The sequence below is a fragment of the Nothoprocta perdicaria genome, unplaced genomic scaffold (genome assembly GCF_003342845.1).
Source record: "Nothoprocta perdicaria isolate Ctin4 unplaced genomic scaffold, notPer1 scaffold_87, whole genome shotgun sequence".
Classification (NCBI taxonomy): Eukaryota; Metazoa; Chordata; class Aves; order Tinamiformes; family Tinamidae; genus Nothoprocta; species Nothoprocta perdicaria.
Genome location: NW_020456165.1, coordinates 2,613,077 through 2,634,928, shown reverse-complemented (window position 1 = coordinate 2,634,928; position 21,852 = coordinate 2,613,077). Strand labels below are relative to the sequence as shown.

Genomic DNA, 21,852 nt, shown 5'->3' with positions numbered 1-21,852 from the left:
TTACTTGAGCAATGCAGAGTAGTAGATGGCTTTGAGAGGCCCCTTAAAAACAGAGGGCAGATTTGACAAGGCTCTGTTTACACTGGTGTTTGGCATGTGTGTGTTGTACGGCTTGTTTGAGAACAGGGAGCCAAAGGAGCTGTCAAAAACCATGCAAACCCTGCGTGCGGAGTGTGGCCACGCAGGGGGGACATCGCCGAAGCCAGGGTGCCACCAAAACGCTTGTGCTGCGGAGCAGGGAGGAGGCTGCTCCTCCCCATAGGTGCCTGTGCCACGTTCACCCACACCAGGCTTTGGAGGGGGCACCGCTCTGCCCGTCACTGCTCCCGGCGTGACCCTGGGGACAGCGTGCAGAGGGGACCGCGCTAGATGTATTCCGGTTTGGAGAGGACCTGCATCTCCTGCCCTGCTTCGCTTCTGTCTCGGAAAGTCCCCTCTAGCCTTCTTGACCTTCTTTCCCTAAGGAAAATAAGGAAAGTCAGAATTAAGACATGCAAAAAAAAAGGATAAGTAGTTGCTATAAGAGTCAAATAACAACTGTATTTATGTGCCTCCCCCCGCCCCAATCCCTTCTTAGAGGATAACAGCAGTGGTAGTAGAGGAGCAGTACTCGAAAGGAGGGCAGAGCCGGTTGCTGAAGATGCAGTATATGAGGGGATTGATGGCACTGTTTAAGGCCGGCAGGTTCTGGATGATCACAGAGGCATAGAAGCGTTCCTTGGTCTCGGGAAGTATGTTGAAGTTGTCCAAAATATCAAAGAGAAAGTAGGGGCTCCAACAGAGAACAAAGGCTGCAGTAGAGAGAATGAGAGAGCCATGGGAAAAGCTCGATGTTAGCTGCTGTGGCAATTTAGGGAGGTAATCACAACATGCACACACGACTGTCATAACACATATATATTTGTTCACACAAGAAATATCTCTTTCCTAGTCAGGGTCTTGTTTAAGGGAATAGTTATTAGAATATGTTTTTTTATTTGTCTTTATTTTTATTTTAATGCCCATAAAACATATTATGTGTTCTCCTTTAAGTGTTTAAAGTGCTCCCTGTAGGCATATCAAGGCACTTTTGAGCACTGCACAACTCATAAACTCATAAAGGGTAAATAGGTAGCCAGTTAAAGCATCATCAGTTATAGCGAAGAGCTCTTTTAATGGTCCCCCGAGTGAAGAGCCAGCCTAAATGTGCGCGGCACCAAAGTGCCGCTCTGTGGCAGTGCTGCCTGGAGCAGCGACCTGTTAACAAAATGCTCTGAAGCACCGAGCAGCAAGAAACCACCCTCTGGAGCAAGAAACCACACTCCTTCACACCAAACTGCAGCCAGCTGACAAGCAACTTTGCATGCTGGTTGCAGGCTGGGTATAGACGGAGCGTGCAGGAGGGTGCCCGAGTTGCTGTACTGTAGCTTGAGAAAAGAACTTAGGGAAGGGAAAAGACGACTGGGCTGTTCATAACCCTTGCTTCTGTTTGGAGGTGGCAGGTATGAAGAGGCCACCTTTGTCTACAGGCATAGAGAATGAATTTATGACTCGTGAGTTGTTGATCCTTTCACAAAGACTGTTACATAGAAACTCTGGGATGGAGAGCTGTAAGTCCACCTCACTTAACCAGTAAGCTCAGGAGTTGCAGATTACCTTTGAAATCAAGCATACAATCTCTCTGGGATCCAGCTGAGACAGCAGAATGACCCCATGTTTTATTTCTTGTTACCTTGAACAACAGTTCTGAGCTGGCAGTTAACTGGATGCTCAATGAACATGCAAGGAAGCAAACTACCCAAGAATGATAGGTACCATAATCTATTTACATGCCAGGAGATATGGAGCGCCTAATACGCTCAAGGACCTCTCAAGTGTTCAGCATGCAGCTGAGCTTTTGACATCTGATGGCATGGTGGCAGTAATCGCTCGTGACATGAGCTTGCTGTGATTGCTGCGTGGGAAAGCTCTGTCGTGTGCTTCGTCCTCTGAGAAGTGTGAACTATGCTGGTGGCTCTCGTGCTGCTAAACAGGGACCTAGGCACCTCACCGGCAGCTATTATCACAAAATCAATCCAAGTTCTGTGCAGAATGGGAGGCTGTTTTTTAATGGCAGGCAATGGCTGGCAGCCCCAGGGAGCAAGTTGCTTCGGTTGCCTTCCTGTGCGTCTCTGGTAGCTCATCATGAGCCCTGCGTGATGCTGCCTTTATTTATCGAGGCATAATGTCAGCCTCCTAATTCCATCAGGATAATGTCATCTCCCTGGGAGACAGGACACCTGCACTGAGTCATCTGCTGCCCTGTTTGGAAAGGAGAGCTCCTGCTTCCCACCGAGGCAAGCAGCGTCAAATGCAACTGCTCTGCAACCCCTGCCCCATTTCCTTTCCGTTTTCCCACCCTAGATGCTAATATGCCATATATATCTGTATATATATTCTCTGAATATAAAAGGCAGCTCAGTTGCAGAGTCTTTTGTCAGCCTGGGTTACAAGGAGACAGCCCCCTCCTTTGTTCCTTTTTTTTAGTAATGCCTGATCCTTTATTCTCCTGCATGCACACAATGGGCTGCTCGTATCACTTCCACCAAGATACATCAGATGCCTGAATTAGGAGCCTGTCAGGCAGCGGGGAGAGTGGGATGAGCTCAGGAGACAAGTCAGTGGTCTGAATAAAGCGTCTCCTCCAAGTCGTGCCCTGTACTTTGCATCCCTCCCGATGCTGGAGGGAGCGAGGGAAGGCTGCCCGCCTGGCTCCAGCATCCCCACCGGCGCCGGCTGCAGGGATGTTCACTCACCAAGAATGATGACGATGCTGTACTTGATCGCCTTCACCTTCGCCTTGGATATGAAGCCACGGTTGGTGTAGCTGGCAGAGATTTGGCCATCTGGGGACAGAACAGTTCATCTGGTGAAAGTGTCGGGGTGATGCAGAGCTCCATCAGTGCTACGGTTAGGACAGTGGCTCAGCGCTTTCCCAAACTGCAGATGCCTGCAGGTCTTCTCAGGCTGGATGCTCGCAAAGCTGAGCCATCCAAACTCAGAAGTGGCAGGGGAGGCAAGGCAAGTCTTCCTGCAGTGCTGGGGCACTGCGATCTTGGCACTCGGGCACACACTCAGCACAAACAGTGCTTCCGTGCCCAGCAATATCAGTTCATCTATGAAAATAATGAGCTGGCGAGCACAGCTACCAACATGTTACCACAGGGGTAGCCTAAGACCATTTTGATAAAGGAATTGACAGCTCTAATGATGGAAACGTAAGAAATAACCTGGCCAAATGGACTACCTGTTCACTTTAAATGCATCTCAATTAAAAAGATTTTAAAAGCTTCATGCTCCATTCCTTTAACCTTCCACACTTTTTGATGCTTTAGATAATCAATTGAGCATTTTACTCTTCATGTCGGCTCAGTAATGAAATAAGAAACGCTTTTAGACCAGCTTTTCAGAAATGAAGTGTGTATTGAATTGAGAAGGAAATGCTATTCTGTCTCACACCAAGGCTGGTTGATCTCATTTCGTTTGAAGTCGCATTAATGTTTCTGAGAATCAAGTTCTGTATTTGAATAACAGTACTAGTGTGATTGTAATAATATGCTTGAGTTCACAATTAATGTCAATATTCTGTTCGTGTTGCTATGTTAGAATAATGAGGTTCACCATAGTAAATATGCAAGAAGGTCATATTTATCAAAACATCTCTAAACTCCCATAATCCCAATTTAGGACTGGAATTTTGATGAATATCATCAGAAATAACCCTGTGTACGTAATTTTTTGCACCTCTTATATAAACAGTGCATCAAGGCTGTGTGATACGTGAGAAGAAAATATAAATAAGGTTAAGGAGAGCTTTTTGCCAGTGAAACGCCCCTCTAAATGCTTAAAAATAGTCCATTCTTCATATTCCTGGAAATTATTTCATGGCTCACAGACTAGAATACACCATTTGGGTGAGAAGACTGATTTGTTTTCAGGCCTTCTTGATACTGTTTGTGTCATCAAGGCAGGGTATTTAGAAATTAGTCCTGCTCAAGAATAGAGGAGTAGATTTTTGCAAGATTATAATTGACATTATATGTCAGATATGTATCAGGTTATGATGCATGGATACCTGAGGAGGTGCAGCATTACGTCAGGTTGTTTTATTCTCTAAAAGACATCCTACTAAAGGCACATAACAGCAGCAGAGTCATCACAGTTTGATTCATTATCACTCATCATTTAGGTAAAGTACTTGGTTGTCTGCACTGTCCTCTTAAAGTAAAATGCATTATTGTAACGAAACATACTCTTCTTTGCAGCTTCAAGTGTTCAGGAACATGGGACAAGGTTAGTTAACATGGTTCATTTGAGTAACTGTTACAACTCTGTTGTCTGTATTGTCTATTTGTGATTGCAGAACACCTTTTTGCATGAGTAAGGGTAGGAAAGACAGGTGTCAAGTGAGGCTCTTGAACTTGTTAGTGGTCTGTATTCAGATCCTCTAACTCATAAGTTTATGGTCTTAGGATGGAAATTATGTTTTGTTTTATTTATTTATATTTTTAGCATTCAGGAATTTGCTGTCTTGACCAAAATCCGCAGTTGCAAGGGCATGTAAAAGTAGAGCAAATTATCTAAATGCTTACTAAGCATCTGCTGAAATTTCTGTCTCTAGAAATGGGCAAATATTTTAGGCAGAGTGAAGATTTTTATCTTTCAATTCTTTTCTTGCAAATATTTTCAAAAGGGGTTTTAGTGTCAAAAGAAATAGATTAAACATGGTAGAAAAGAACCGTGGAACCAAGGAACAGTTACAGAAAACCTCTCCGCACTGCAGTGAGACCTGGGCCCGATGCAATATCAGGTATTCAGTGGTTCCCAGATTTGGTGGCACAGTCCCCATTGGCTTCACGGCTCGTGACCACATACGTGCTGAGACTCACCAGGGCAGCTAGATATGATGACAGCCTGAGCTTTGCTCTTCATCCAGATCGTTCGAATCACAATTGAGTATATGACACTGCAGTAAGGAAAGAGCCATTGATATTATGAAGCACAGAAAAACTCAGCTAACATCCCAGTCATTCATGCTCTGTGAACACGCGTATTTATCTGTACAGAGCTCATGGAGGTGACAGGACTCCATGTCGACAACAACAATAACAAACTAAATGTGACTCCCCTCTAGTACTTTGCACAAGCAAACCTGAAATGTTTTCACAGTGGGGGTTGTTATCGTTGTCCTGGCTTTACGGTTGTCACATCTGAGGCATGGGGAAATGGAACAACTGAGTCCTGCTCCCAGAGATGTTGTCTGTTGGCAGTTTCTAGCTCGCTGCAGACTAGACTAGGCACCCAATTTCTGCACAGAGCTACAAGTTTGTGCTGGGAGGGACAAGGGGGAAAATAGTCCTGAAATAGGGGATGCAAGCTGAGTGGCCACTGGCATTGGGAAGCCTGCTGTGGGTGGATATGAAGGTCTCTCCTGTAATTGCTTTGTGAATAGGAGTCTAAAGAATAAATCTGTACCTTGACTGAAGGAAATAAGACAGTAGTGGCATCTTCTAATGGATCTTGTAGTGCTCAGGTTTTGGATTAAGGTCCTGGGAGCAAATTTGAGGAGGTCAGAAGTAGCAGGTGGGTGAGAGGAGTTAGATGATACATGGCAGTTTAAGGTGATATATTAAGGCTTTTAGGATTTAGGTGATATATTAAGGTGATAAGATTAAGGCTTTTAATGATGAAAAGTGCTCCAGTCCACAGCAACCTTGAACAGCCATGGCCTTTTCCTGAGTGGTGAGAACTGCAGAATCATATGTATTTACTACAGAATGGGTGAAACTAATTCCTTTCAGCTCAAGATCTTTTTGATCCTACATCCTGGATGTTTTGTGTCCCTTTTGCCCTACAGCTTTGGACAGTGTACAGGTAAAATCACTAAGCAAAACATAATTTTGGATGGTGATTTTCTTTTTAGCTTGGTAAGGAAGAAAAAAAATATTTTGAAACATTTCAGCTAATGCATTGGGCTGCCATACATTCCCAGTCTGAAAAAACAAGGTCGTAGCAGAACATGGGCAGTTTTGCACTACGCTGTGGTGCTTGGCTGGTCATAGGGAAACCTGAGTATTTTTATAAATTTTAGTGGTGAGTCTGTGAAAAAGATGCAGCTCTGGAGGCTAATTTTAGATGTTCTGCAGAGACTAAGAGGTGTCCTATTATCATATGGCATTATTCTTATTGTTATTACGATATTCTTAGGAGGTTTCCAGGAACAGTAATTGAGAGCTGAAGGTTTAATGTGATGTCCAGACTGTGCAGCCAGTCCATAGCATACTTGCCCTGGCAGGATTTTGCAAGCATCTACATGGAAAAAGGTATGACAGTAGGAAATTCACTTGCTGTTTGGCAAGATGACATGTTTTTCCATTAGAATCCTTAATTTTCTGAAGTCCGGGGCAAAGTTAATCCGTGATTTAATCAAAATAGTTTGTTGCTGACATAGTAGATTTGTTTTGGTGTTTTTGCCTCAGTTCTCCCTTCTTTTCTCTTACAGCAGCTGGGATCTGCTTGGAGCCAGCCTTGCTGGGAGGAACCCAGCAGAGGTGGACACTGCTGAGTGTTGGGGAGAGGGGAGTCACTTGTCCCTCTAGGGACACTGCTCAGGGGCTGCTTTGCCAGTTGTAGTTGTGCCCTGATGCCTTCATCTCTCCAGGACTCCAGATCTCATTAGTGCCTAATCTTTTCTCCAGCTGTTGTGGCATGGAGCTAAAAGACTGGAGCTCCTACAAATGCTTCAGTTAAAGTTTAAGGTCATAGAAGGCATTTCTTTATGTATTTCAAAGGCATGATAGAGAGTAAACATTTAGGGAGGAAGAGTTGTATTTTGCTTTCAAGGGAAAAAGCAGTTTTCTCGCTGAATGTGCTTGCAGATGCTTTTCTTTCTTTAAAAGCTGAATAGAGTGGTGAGAGGTGGTTTGTGACATCTCAAAGGGTGGAGGGAAATTCCTGCTGATGGAAAATAAAATGGTAGGTCGACAAAGAATATAAAGGTGGACAGATGAGGTTGGTACTCAGATGGAGAGGAGTGTGTTCAGCAGCTGCATATACCTTTCTATCCCCTCAAAAATCATTTTTTTTCCTTTTAGCATCAAGTTACTTAGTATTTACTGTCAAGAGATAAAAGCATGCCATAGACACGTGTGGCAGGCCTATAATTGTAACAAAGCTCATTTTCTAACACACAGACTTCATAGTATGACTGTGCACCCTTTGTTGGATAGATTCCTGTTGGCATGGGAGATTTATGTATAGTTTGTTACATCCAGATTTTATCAGGTTTATTTGTTTTTGTATGTGACTAGTGCACTGCTCCTCAAGCCCTAGGTATGGATTCTTAGGGGCTATATGAACATGAGTTTAACACCATAGTGTTAAAATAATATCTGTGTTGTTATGGCCTATTATTTGTAGCTGAGGAGAATTTAAAAAAAAAAAAAAAAAAAGTAGGAAAGAGCTCAGGAAATAGTCAAATCTGACTGAAAATTATTCCAAACCTTTTTGTGAAGGAGCTGACAGAGCAGAAAGGACAAGCTCTTGATGTCAAAATACAGGGATTTTTTTCTAGCCTTGAGAAGATCATTATGCATAATGATGGTAGACAAATATAAGAATACACTTCAGACTGTGGATGTAACTCAGCAAATTGAATTCATTGCATCTCCAAAAGCAATTTAGCTTGATCCAGATTCTGAAGGACTGAGATACTTGTTCGTTGTAGCATATTATTAATTAATGACGTTGCTTAATTTGACTGCATCAGCAATTACAGCATCCTTGTCTCTGTAAATAAACAGCTAACTATTGTTTAGTCATGCAAGTCCTACTGTGAGTATTCCTAATCTATCTTTTATAGATATGTGTATATATATGTAGATGTATATAATTTTTAGATAAAGTGCTTGCTGGTTAAGCTAAGTATTGTTAAGAAATATTAATCTGTGCATTCTTTCAACATAGACATTTTTAAAATTCTACATTAACTGATTGCATTATGATAGTATTCCATTCAGCCTCAACATTTAATAGTAAAGTGAGCCTTTACAACAAGCCCAAAAGTATGCTTAAGCTCCCTACTAATTGTGTTTATCATCCAGCATTGATTATGATTCCTTGTATTTTATTTGTATAAAGCCATGCAATTCTGTTATGTTTTACGGTAATATACAGAATCATTTATCCAAGATAAAAATAACACATAAATTTATCTAGACAAATGATTGTAGGCCTGTATAAGAGATGAGTGATTAGATAGCCACGTATGTTCAAGACTGAGGCTTTTATTTGTAAGTGGAAATTGCAGGCAAAAATTAGAGGCACTAGTTAAATCAAGCTCAAAAATACTTTTTATATTTTTATTATTTTATTTGTATTCTTATTTAATGCAAAAGGCTGTCGTTTATTTCATCGCCTCTGAAGTGCATTGTTTTGAAGTCTGTATTTTTTCTTTTACATTTTTATGTTTTTTTTCCCCTTCTAGTTATTTTCCTCTGCTCCGATGCAAACATTCTCTTTAGAAATTTGATTTTTAAATGGTAGATGGAGTAGAACCTGAAGATCTATAGAACTCAGACTGATTCAGCCCATATATAACTTGTGTTCAGTAATGCCCCAGAGGTATTTAGCCTCAGAGATTTGCTTGGCATTTCTCAGTGCAGGTTAGAGCTGATGATACTTGTCCAAGCATGGGAGAATAAATTATTGTGGATTGCATAGTTCATTTTTCTGATCTTTTTGGTAGGATGACAGTGTGAACTGTAGAGTAAGTGGTAGTTTAGTCTAACCAAGAGGGTAGGGAGGGAGGAACAGGCCAAATCTTTAGATGCTTTTAGTGCAATAAGTAAAAAATAAATGATGTAGGTTATTTGGCTCTACACAACACCAAGGAAGGTGGTCAGCTTTTACATGAAAAGAGTTAATACTCTCTCCTCCTTTTCTCAATGATGCAACTACTGGGGTTAAAAATTTAATCAGAGCTTTTTGTTATCTTTTTGTTATTCACATCTTGTTCATTTTTATTATAGTCAGACATAACATTTGCCTCAGAACCATAAACCCATGATAAGTGATGGCTGAGACCCTGGTTGTGAAGACAAGGTAGGAACAAGTCTTCCTACAGTACAAGTCTTTCAACATAGGTTTTTTGTTTGGTTGGTTGTTTTTTATATCCTTTTTGTTAGGTAAATAAATAAAATGAATTAAAAGGAGCAAGAGACAGATTGTGGTTTTCTTATGGTTCACATTTTGGGGAAATGTAGAGGGTTTGCTCACATTGCGCCTGGGGGATTATCTCCTAAGTGGAAGGATTTTTTGCAATAAGCGTGAAGGTTATCAGCTAAGCAATTCATTTCATGTGCCTGCATATTATGAATGACCCAAGTTCCTGTGAATTAGCTGAGTGCTGTGTCAGGAGCACAGGGAATCAACTCTGCTAGGGGTGAGTGGCTGGGTGAGATGCTAGTACCTGGACTGCAGCAAGTGAAAACTGCTCAAAGTGGCATATTTAATGTACCATTAAGTTTGGCACCTTAAAAGTAAATTTTCTCTCTTTTCTGTGCTTTGGATGGGCTTCACCTGAAGAAAAAGTCCCGTCGTCAGTAAACTACTCAGCTTTGGACTGAAGAAGCTTCCTGCAGAACTAATTTAGCACTAATTCTAGCAGATGGTGGCCCAAACTGTGTCATGTACCGGCAGCGGAGTTAAGTGAGGATGCTGTGGGAAGAGGAAAGAAAGTAGCTGAGCAGACAAACCGAATGGGTACAGAAAAGGTCTGACTCTTTTTCGAGGTGCTACCTCCACTACGAAGCTTCACTTCCTCAGTAAGTGTAGTGCATGTTCTGACTACTACTTTGCTCTTATTTGCTGCTTCTTAGATATTGTTCCTTGATTTTCATGTGTAAATTTTTTGACTGCATCCCCATTGCTATGTTACGGAATTTTTAATAGAATCCTCAGGTAAATGCCATTAAGTTCAGCAACCACAAAATACTTTCTTTAATTTACTAAATAACACATTCCCTTTTTCTAGCTACCTTTCAGTAGAATAGCTCATAACCAGATTTTAGCTGGTATCTCTCTCACCCTTTAGGAACAGTGTCCTATTTGTAATCAAATTCACTAAGCATCTGAAAGAATTAAGCTGAACTGCAGCTTTGAGGAGAAATAGAGTTCCTGAATGTCAGCAGCCATTCCAGACCTACTTTAAAAGCAAACTGCCTGCCGGAGCATTTACATGCTGCAACCAGATGTCATGGATTAGTTTTAAACTCCAGGATTTTCCAACATTTTTAAAGGAATAGATGATGTGCCTTGGGGCTAGGCTGAAAAAATGTTTTACAGATGCATCAGCTGGGCGGTTGCAGGCTTCATTTGCATGCTTGGAAATTCAGAACTTGAAAACATGGCTTTGAAAGATTGCTGATTGTTTTAGATTGTATGGCATTTGTTGTTCTGCTGATTCTGTCCTGATTATAATTCTCTTTTTAAATGGTCTTAGTGCTCTCTATTCTGAAGAAAGAAAAAGAAAAACAAAAAAACACCACAGTATCACTGACATCTAGAGATAGATGGGCACAATAATCCTTCCATGATCCCCACTTCCCTGCTCCCAGTGCCCAGCACCACTTAGGGCATGCTAAGAGTTTGGCTTCACCTTGTTGAACTCAAAAACATGTTCAAGTAGATGACGAGCAGTGCTCTGCCCTCTTCTTTAAGTTCCCATCCTGCCATAAACTTCATGTGTGAAAGTCACTTAAGGTTACAGCTAAGGTTACAACCACAAAAATTTTAAGACGTTTTATTCATGTCTCAGCTGTCAGGGCAAATTCATGAAAACTTGCAGTTCCCTGAATTTGCCTTCCCCTCGTGTCACCATCGCCTTCCCGCTCCTGGGGACTTACTGTGAAATAAGTCACGGTGCTGATCTGGTTTGAATATCTCCTTTTGGCAGGGAGGATGGGAGTAATGTAATGTCAGCTTGAAAATCTGAAATATCGGTTGCTTGCCTTTCATTGCCACATAAAAGAGAGTGGCTCATCTGTAGTGACAAGTGTGCAAATCTGCAAGTTTTGGGGATGAAAGAGAGATTTTTATGCATCTGTGGAATGACCAATGAACTGATGGGCTATAGGCCTTTTTCCCTGAAATATTTTAAAATAATGTTTGCATTTGTTAATTGTTAGCCATTTAGGGAAATTCTGAACAAGACTCCTACTCAAATAGTTGCCGGCCTCAAGTTTTTCTAGAGTCATTTGTTGCACGCACTTAAGTTATTTTTGTCTCTTTTCCATGTTTATTCTTTCTACTGGTAAAAGTGGACTATGGGTTTACCCATATTCATCTGTTCCCCAAATTAATTTTTGTTTTATTTAAAACAAGGCTAACTTTAAGATACAGGCTAACCTAAGGAGAGGAATGATCCTGTCTAGGAAAGAGGAGCAATTGGATAATCTGGGAGGAACTTTCTTTGTATTGATATGATGCCCTTTGTTTAAGAATTTCTCATTTTTTAAATTGTTTGTATCTCTGCAATCTGATAGAAAAAAAAAAAGGGAAGTTTTAGCAAATTAATGTGTTATGAATAAAGTAGCAAAGTTGTCTCTTCACTCTAGGCAGCAGCACTGCTCAGTGCTCAGTATCAAAAAGTCAGGTAGCCACCCAAGTTTTATTCCTCCAGCGTTTTTGGTTCTACTAGAAATAAACGAGCTTCCTTCAGAAGCATCAGATTAAACGGTAAGAAACTTCAAGGCAGAAGTCACTTGAAAAGAAATGCACCAGCAGAGCAATGTGGCCACAAAAGCTGCCTGAGGGACCTGCAAACACAGCTCTTCTTTAATAGAATAAATTAAAAGAATAAAAGGAGGATAATAAGGGAAAGGAGAACATCTGGGCTGGGCCAGGACAAGCTGTCTCCGCTGGCAGCCCTGTGAGGTCCTTAGGGATCCTCTACAGCTGTTTTTGACTGCGCTCTTGCGTTGGTAGCTCCTCATGACCAGGTGTTCCTTGCTCCAGACAAAGTGGCTAGTGGTGGTGGCCCCAGACGAAGGCTCTGAGAGCCACAGGTCACGAAGCATGGACTGCCATATTCATTGGCCTCAGGTTAAAGCCGTATGCTGTTCCCAATTGCCTTTGTAATTTGGGGCAAATCGGTGCTAAATATCTGTGGTTCAGGTTTCCCCGTATGGAATGAGGAGGATTTCATTTGTTCACCTTTTAAAATGTGCTTAGCAGCCCCAGGTTATTGGGGATTTCTTCCAGGTCCTGATGAATAAGCACTCTTCCAGTACCACGATTCTTGAGAGCACTTTAAGTTAATTCTAGCTTAACTTGAATAAGTGCTGTTTCTGTTCTCTTATTAAAACTGTGCTTAGTCATAATGCTTTTATACCATATTTATAAAGCTACATTTCAAGCCTGAAGCTATGGAGATAAGCAGACACACTTGGAGATGCTGTTTTTGCTCGGAGAAAATCTGCCTATCCATTAACACTGTGTGGTGAGCACCCAGGGCATCTAGGGCAACCCAAACCAGAGAAGTCTTGGCGTAGGTATGGAAATGGAAAACAGAATGATCCAGGTAAACTAAAGCATTAAATCCAATACCACACTCCACAGCCTTCACCACACGCTCACTGATTGCAGCTTTCTGTACCTGATAATGATGAGGGGGATGAAGTACACCAGGAAGGCGACCACTGTCATGTAGGGGATCCAGTACGAGTCGTCAGGCCAGAGCGCCCAGCACTGCACTTCGCCGTTGGAGAGCTGCCGTTTCCCAAAAATAATCAGAGTCGGTATCGAAAACAGGAAAGAGAGGCTCCAGGCCACTCCAATAAGAACTTTCGCCTGCCTTTCTGTTCAACAGATTCAAACAGACCGTGTTAATGGGCTGCTGGCACCGCTGGCCCCTGTAGCAATGCTGAAACACAGGCAGGGAGGAGGAGGAAGCGAGGAAGAGGAAGGGTTTGCAGCCTGTTGATGCTGAAAAGGCTGCACAAAGAAGCTTCATCTTGGTCATTTTGTTATAGATGCCAAGGAGATATGGCCCCTGAAGGAATATCAGAGCCCAGGTGTCCCCTAGAGAGGTTGTCCCAGGGCACTCTGCAGCGTGGTGGAAGCACATCCAGCTTCTGCCAATGGCCACGTGCCCAAACTATGCCATGAGGGGTTATATGGTCCTAGGTTGATGCTCATGATCTCAGCCCTGTCTTGTTCATTCTTACAGGGGCTGCTGCTGGAGATCCTGCTGGACCTCACAGCAATGAGCAGGAGCTCCAAGGTGCCCAGATAGTTAGCACACCAGGACTACTCCTTTCCCTCCACTTTGCTCCCCTCTGCTGCAAAGCTGGAAAAAATAGAAGACAGACGATGCCTGATAGCAACAGTGGAATTCTCTAAAAATCAGCGAGTTGAAGGAAAATGCCCTAAAAGGCTCTCATGTTCCACAGTTCTGCACCTTCTGACTCAAATCCATGTAACTCTATCAGAAAAAAAAAGAAAAGGAGGAGGGAGGGGTGCAGGGGTGCTGGGCGTGGAGCACCTGTGATCCCCAGCCCAAGTTGTCCCTTCCCAGCTTCCCTGTTTGTCTGCTACAGGGACAGACAGGGACTGGTTTTAATGGCAAGTAACTTTGGCATTTTATGGTCCTATCTGCCTGCAAAGTACCTGGAGATGTGCATGAAAATCTAAAATCTCTTTAAAGTGTGCATTATCAAGACGAACGTTTTTCCTCCTTGAAGCTCAAAGAGCAATATGAAAGTAAATGGGAAAAGCATTCAGAAAGTAATTTTACGCTTTATAAAACATCAGTTGCAAATATTCATTTATCCCACTCATTTCTAAATGCTACTCATGTTCAGTAAAACATAGCCTTGCTAATCTAGGGCTTAAGGGAACTCTGAAAACATCTACCTAAGTGAGAGGATTAGATTAGGTCTATAAATATTGCACAGGCAGAGGAAAACTGTAAAGTTTCTTAAACTGTATCAGAATAAACTTAACAAAAGGAATGTTGGGAGCTAGTACTAAAAATATTTGCTGACAGAAAGGCCCTTCAGACTGTGAACTAGTGATTTAAACCACGCGCACAGGAACTTTAGCGCGGTCCATGTGTAGGGGAAAGGATTGTATTTGGGTAATGTACCTTGTATTTTTGTATGATTTAGCTACATCCTTAATTTGAAAAACATTGGACAGTTTGGGCTTGGCAAGAGGATTATTTTGTGTTTTATAAAACAGCTGAAATGTTCCAATATTCATTTATTCTCACCTTTAAATATTTAAAGATGAATTGATAAATAATAATAATAAATAGAATATTTTTTTCTTAGAAAAGGATATACAGGGAACTGATAACATCTACATAAGAGGATTTTTGTTTTATTTGATTAATGTTAATTTGCTTTCTCAAATTTTTTTTCATTATGTTTTTAATGAGTGCTCTAGTAATCTAACGCAACTAGAAAATCACATGACTGGAGCTAAGTAAAGTACAGATGGATTCTAATAAATAAATGCATCTCTACATACGAATTTCCGCTCAACCACTCTCATGATTTTTCGATGTTTTTTTCCTATTTATAAATACAGATGAGCATTTGCAAATGCAAAACTCTCGATACGCTGCAGTGCTAACCCATGCCCAGCACGCAGCACGGGAGCAGGCATCCCAGCCATGCCTTCTGCTCCCAGCATTGGCCAAGACCCTTTTAATGGACTCTTCCACATCACCATCCCCTTCGCTCCGCTTCCTTCACCTGCGTGTTGCTACAAAGGGTTTCAGCACATCTGCCTGTTGCTGGCAATGCAGGGTTGTAAGTCACCCCTGGGGCTGAGCCGTATCCCCTGCTAGAGCCAATGGCAACGCTGTGCAATCCTTCCGTAAGCCAACTGGCTTTCTAAAAATATTGGATTTGCTGCTCCCTAGCCCCTAGAGAGGCATCCCAGCATCTCATTGCTCCAGCGCAGGGCAGCAGCTCAGAGATGCTCATGGGACAGTTTACCCCTATTTGGGTTTTGTCTTTTGCTCAGGCAGCTCTATTGCCTTTGTTGTTTATTTTGTACAAGGTTTGTGTGTGTGTTTTAAATATTCATAAAAGGTCTTCAGCTCTCTAAATTCTAAGATTTTCTTTTCTCTCTCCAAGCTTTATTTTACTTCTTTTTTCAACAACTCGGTCGATTATTGAGTTAGAACGGATAATTCTTCTGCGCTTTGCACTTTCTGTGGTTATTTGTGTCTCTGGAACATGAGTATCAAATATTTAACACTCAAAGTTAATCTTTGAAGCTTTGCAAAATGCAGCTGCTTCTTTCCAATTGCTTCTTAACATAGCCAGGGGATGGTAATTAAGTCACAGCTTTGTTTTTAGAACAAATTGTTTGACATTTTCAATGCAAAGAGAAGGACTCAGAGCTGATGGCAGCTCCTCACCTCTGACTGGTGGCTTGGTGCTTGCTTTGGGCACTGACCCTGCCGCAGCTGACAGCAGGGCCCTGCGATGCTGCTTTCTGCAGTGGGGCTGCCCAGATCGCTGGGGCTTTGGTGAGAGATAAGGAAAACCAGGTTGGGTTCCCAGTCCTCCTAGGCTCGTTATTGCTTTATTATAAAATGTTCAGCTGACACAAAAGCCAGCCCTCCATCTGTGTGCAGAAAGGAATAACAAGCTGTGTTTTCTTTCACCTTTGCCAAATTTTACCTAGAAACATAAAAAAAGGTATTTATAAAGGTTTTGGAGTCTTCCTGTCCTGAACAAACTCTGCCTGCCTGCTTGGAAATACTCAGCTAAGCCTTGTGCATTTTACTTGAAGTTTTCAGAGCTTAACATCTGCCAAAGTTGCACTGCTCCCTGAGGCTGTGATTGATTCATAGTTTATTTAAGGCTAAAAAGGACTGTTAACGCAATGCCCTTAATAGAGTGGGCTGTCAAATGTCATCATTACCCCAAAACAAGAATGATATTTGTGTCTGTTTATATTCCATCTTCCAAGTGCTGTGGTCCCTGTAACTGCATCCCTCCTTCCCCACATGCGATTTCTGTTTCTTTACTCAAGGCAAGATATTAAACTTTAAACTTTTAAGATCTGTGAAAAAGAAATTATACTCTTTAAATGTATTGCTAAGCACTTAAGATATTTGAGTGCTATAAAAATAACAACCTGTAGGAGAATTTTAAGAAACAATAAATAACCCAAACCTGCTTTGTATAGTTTTTGCAGTTCTCTGATCAAACTGTCGTATTAATTCTCAGTACTTCACTCTCTATCTTATTTATTTTTAGTGTCAGTACACAGATAACATAGGTAAGAAATTCCTGCTGTAATTCCTAGAGTCAGTATAGCTGTGCAAGAGAGAGCTTTTCCCCATAACAGTTTTCTCAAAAAGCCAGAAGATAATGAAAGCCTCTATACTTCTTTAAATGTCATTTCATTCTTGCTAACACAATGCTTATAGAACTGCTGAGGGCTAAGTGCAGCTTAATAAATCTTGAAACCTCAACTCTATTGCCTTTTGGGAAACTAATGGAGTCCAAATATTGCTACAGCAGGAATCAATAATTCATGGCAACAAGGTTAATGATTTTGAAACTTTTCTGAGCAAATTGGAACTAGCCAATAACATCCATAACAGCAGCAAGGCACAGAAATTCTCCTACCTCCTTGCAAGAACTTCATTGGATAAACTATGGCATGGTAGCGGTCTATGCTTAGTGATACGAGGACGTAAGTTGAAGCGTAGAGAAGCACCACCTAGGGCAGAAGATTGCAAGAGAATTGAGCAGTTGAGTTTATAGCAGTTGAGATACATTTGCATAAAATTACATTAGCTATAATACTGCTCTGTAGTTAGTATTGGAAAACTTTTTTTTTTTTGGAAAGAAAATGAAAAAGAAAATAGAATTTTTCTTTTCACCCAAATCTTTTTGCTTTGCCTAGTCTGCAAAGCATAAAGGATCTTATATGGTTTAATTAAAACTTTAATTTAATTAAACTTTAATTTAAACTTTAAAGGATTATTTCTCGCATATAGCTTTTCTGTTGTTTGAAGACTCTCTATACAGCATTTTAGTGGGAGTTTCCTGCTATCACCTGAGCTTTGCCATAGGGAAAGGCAAGTGGCTGCTGTACCTGTAAGTAGCGGACAACTCTGCAGACGAGATCAGGGGCCATGAAATCTCCAGTGTAGCGCCAAATGATGTCCGTCATTATGTTTATGAGTCCTGTGAATGAATCTGCAATGGAAAGCCACTGAAAGCATGTTAACAGCAACAAATGTACGGCAGCATTTAGGTTTATGGCAGCAGGTAGTACCTTTAGGAAGAGCCAGCTCCTGCAGTCCTGATGGCAGCCCCTCTGCGGTGGGTCAGTGCAGGATGCAGGAAAGGAGGGAAAAACCTCAGAAAACACTTGCGTTTAGGGTTTTTGTTATCTCGTTCTTGTATTTTGAAACAAATCCCTTCAGACAGTAACTGTGAGATTATGCTTTGCACCTACGTGTTTGCAGTTGTGTTCTGTGTTGTCAGCGGAGAGCTTGTCACTGCCCTCTGGTCTGGGACATCTCAGACAAGTGCAATGTCTACCTCAGCCTTTTGCTGAGGTGGCTACGGGAGCACTCTGCTGTATATAGTTGTCGCTGTGCTCTAAGTCCTGATCTGTATTGACATCTGTCTAAAATTGGGATGCCTAAAAATGATACCCAAAATTAACTGAGATCAATTCCATCTTAAAGAACTTTTCTTTTTCTCTTTTTTGAGTGGAAAATCCTACTTGACACCATGTGCTGGGGCTCTGCTGGGCTCTGTGCAGGGGAGGGAGAGGCCCAAAGCGTCCTGGTTGCTGAAATCTATCTGAGTTCTAGCTCAGCTGGGCACAGCCGCCAGGTGATGTTGTGCCCAGTTTCGGTCAAATCGCTGTGTTGTGTCTACTTAACTTATGATTTTGTTGTTGTCACTCCTGCTGACCATATGTTGCTCTTGTTACTTGATGTCTTTTTATTTTTTGCTTATTGCTGTAAATCTGATCTCTCTTACTTATCTGACTGTTGGATAAATAGGAAACATCATAAGGGCCTCAATCTTAATGTTCAGTCATGCTTTTATTTCTGGCACGTGCCTAGGCCTGGACTAGCCCATTTGTCATTGACATACTGTGAGTACAAGATATTTCCCCCCCAGACTTTCCCTGATGTATGGATAATATATAACGTTGAAGAAGATATAGGTTAGGTCTAAATGTGTCAGCTTCCTCTCAACTGTGTCCCATACTGAGCCATCTAATGGCTGATTTCTCTTTTTTTTTTTTTTTTTTATTATAAAAAGAAATATGTCTCCTGAAAAAAATTCTGGGGTGAAGTACAGATGACACCAAAGTTGGTGGGAAATTTATCTGGATTTTATTCGTGAACATAATTATTTTATAGCCAACCCCACGCTGTCAGCTTAAAGTTAACCTGCTTGTGCCTGCATTTATACTGAAGTCAACATACACCAACATAAATTTACCTCAGGCCATTTTTCTTCTTCTGAGAAAATCTGAAGAGATATACTTCTGAACAAATGTGCATTTGTAGCTTTTCAAGTCTTATATTGGAATTACAAAAGCTATTGTGCACATGGGCAATAATAAGTTATTTTATTTAAAACAAAAATAATAAAGACGTTATCTCCCAGTAGGATGGGATAAATCTTTTAAGTGCTATAAAATAGAAAATTAGAAAATACGTATCCGTCTACTGTTCTCCACTTCAAGTAACACAGCATGTTTCTCTCCTTGTACAGCTTACCAGAATGGAAAACAGCAGGTTGGAAAAACATGATTTCATACAATTTGTCAAGACAAAAGTAAATGTTTTTTGCTTAAATTAGATATAACTTCAATCCATATTAAAATAATAAAAAAGTATAATGTTTTGTTTTGGGACCAACATTTTACATACTTTAAAACTGTCTAAAAAGTTTACTATGATAAGGTTGTCTAATCCTCAAATCAGTACTTTACCATTTGAAAATATATGCTCCTGGAGGCAAAACCTTTCAACAGTTTCAAAACATACTTTTTTTCAAGCAATAGATTATTTGAACCAATGTTTTCCTGGAAAAAAAAAAAAAAAAAAAAAAAGACTGTTTTGACAAACTGAGTTTCTTACAATCCTTTCGCATTTAAAGCTGCAGAAGTTCCAGGTACTTCTGTCAGGAACTAGTGATCTGAGTCTAGTGCTTTAGGAGAAGAAAATCTATTTTGGAGTGTTGGAAACCAGGATTTTTGTGTGTGTAGCTATTCATGACTTCCTCATGACTTCCTCTTTCCTCTCCCAGTGTCTCTCAGCACCTTTTTCTGTTTCTTCTCTGTTCCTCTGCCACAAGTGGGAGACTGAGCAAGAGAGGAGCTCCAGGAATCCCTTGCAACCAGGATTTTTATGTGCTCTACTCCCACAGCTGCTAAAGGCAGCATAAAATCATATACCTTGAAACTATATGTTAAGTGTTGCTCATTGAAAAGAATAACAGAGGTAAGAAAACCACTGTTTCTCTAATGAGCGTAGTGGTTTTAAGACTTTCTGGAAGAGACTGTAAGGACCTATAAGAAGTTCTTTGAAGAAACCACAGGGTTTGAATGTTTCAAAGTGAAATGTATACTCTGGCTGTGGCTGAAACGCAGCTCCTTCCCTCTCCTAACTCCTGAATTATTGATTCATATTCTCTCTCTCTAGTAATGAAATATGCACTAGTTCAAAGTAACATGCTCCTGACGTAGGTCTGCATCAGCTTTCCAATTTGCACTGGGGGTGCAATGCAGCCAGAGTCCTCATGGCCCCCACTTCTCTCATGGCACAGAGCAAGAGAAAATTGGATCCATTCTGATCAGGCTCAGGTTGAAGCTGTTCTCCATGGGACCACATCATGCACCGTGGATGCTACCTGGTGCTCAGGCTGAGGGGCCGCTCTAGAGCATAGCTGAAGTAATATCCCCCTCGAAGGTACACTATGTGGATATCATGTCTATCTTCTTCCTTTGCAGATCTGTTTCACTTGCACTGCATTGCCTGCCCATATACCGATAGCCTGAAGTACTTTGGGAGCTTTAAAGACAAGAAGAAAGTATTTTTCCCTTTAGAGGGGAAGGTGGTTCAAAGGGTTTGCCTCTTTGAGCAAGGTTTTCAGGGGACTGCAGAGGCTTTTAGGCAATGTTCAAACTTCACAGCTCCTTTGTGCTGCAAGCGTAGGCTGCTCTTACCCAGCAGTATATTTTAAGAGCTCTTTGTGCTGAGTTTTTGAATCACTGCAAAGTGCCCAGCATGTGTTCCTCAGAGTGCATGTCCCAACCACAGCATGCTCATGTGTGCTACACCACATGCACACAGCTGTGTGCATGCACCAGATTAGTCAGATTTCTTAATACCTTCTAATTAGAAAAGCACTCTCCTATGCCATGTCCTCATGCCCTCTGCTAGTTTCAGAAAGCTCTCTTGTCTCTTTTTGATCCCACCAACCACAGGACCTTTCCTTTTCTTTTTCCCCCTTGGTAGCCAGAAATACTACTGATCTCTGTGGTTGCTTCTTCCGGGATCTGCTCACTCCACCTGGCTGCTATCTCTTCCACTGCCAGCTCTGCAGGTACTTCAGGGACCTGCTCCACTCACTTCATGGTGCAACTGCACTGCAAGCTGCTCCTGAGGCTGCTGCTTCTCTTATGTCTTCAAAGACCCAGATTCACTCTGTGTGTCCCAGACACACAACTCACATTTGTCACACAGGTTACTTTACATTGGGCTACTGGGGAAACTAGTACACTTTGTACAGGAGGTCTGACAGTAGGCAAGCAAATACACTCAACCGGTAGATTATGAGAAACTAAGGATATTTGCTTCTGCTCCCATCTATACAGACTTCTCAGCAGCTGTTTCTGGGCATATTTTCTTCTATCCATCTATGTTATTCAGTCTCTAGTCAGCTAGTTACTTAGCACTTTATTAAGTGCGCACCTGAGCTCCATTGGTTGGCAGCAACACATTCTCTTCATGCTATACGTGTCCCACCTGGCATGTGTCTGTTTTTTGCTTTCTCCAGCCCTCCACTACCCCTGGGTCGCTAGTCAAGAGTTTTTAAATTATTTGGGTGATTTGGGCACTGAATGTGCTTCTTGTTACTTTATTACCTAATTGCTAATCATAGCTGTAATACTTCAGACTTTATATTTTTCATACCTTCCTACAAGACCTTTTTCACCCAAAGGCCAGCTACACTAGAGTCATAAATTTGAAACCCTGATCACAAATACCTACAGAGCTCTAGTGGGTGGTAGATGAAGCCAAGATGATAACCACATTATCAGCTTGCATACAGTTACAGTTCACAATGTCTTGAAATCCTTGTTCTTTACGTTATTTCATTTGCTTATATAGAGGTCAGCGTATAGAAGTCAGAAGGTTTCGGTTATATGACCTTGGCAGATCACATATTCAGTGTTGACAGCTGAAAATCCTCTATTTCTGTACATGATGCTAGATTATATTATCATCATCTTGAGTGATAAAAGTATCAGAAGCCAATCTAGACAATACATCTCTTTTAATCTCAATGTCCTCATTGCTGCTAATGTCCTCATTGTTCCTTACAGAATTGGCTGCTTGCATATTATTATTCTTTCAGCAATGAATGTTCCTAGGTCAAATGAAATCCACATCTTTGTTGAAAGCAGTGTTAATCAGCCTTCACTCATAGCTGTGTGCCATCCTTTCATCACCAGTTCTTTCTTAATACTTTTGTTTTTTTCCAAGAAGAGGATGTTTACTGTAAGCTCTGTTCCTGGATTGCTAGGCAACTGTATGATTATAAT

General features: G+C 41.3%; 1 protein-coding gene across 1 annotated transcript in view; it reads right to left on the bottom strand.

The window, feature by feature from the left end:
• Positions 1 to 349: 349 nt before the first annotated feature.
• NPSR1 (neuropeptide S receptor 1) overlaps positions 350 to 21,852 on the bottom strand; it is a 55,292-nt gene continuing 33,789 nt past the window's right edge. The window contains exons 3-9 of the mRNA XM_026052324.1: positions 17,146 to 17,249; positions 16,674 to 16,767; positions 12,674 to 12,875; positions 4,908 to 4,984; positions 2,775 to 2,864; positions 611 to 791; positions 350 to 459 (exon numbers count right to left, since the gene is read on the bottom strand). Coding sequence (XP_025908109.1) covers positions 366 to 459; positions 611 to 791; positions 2,775 to 2,864; positions 4,908 to 4,984; positions 12,674 to 12,875; positions 16,674 to 16,767; positions 17,146 to 17,249 — 842 coding nt within the window. The 3' untranslated portion in view covers positions 350 to 365. The remainder of the gene's footprint in view (positions 460 to 610; positions 792 to 2,774; positions 2,865 to 4,907; positions 4,985 to 12,673; positions 12,876 to 16,673; positions 16,768 to 17,145; positions 17,250 to 21,852) is intronic.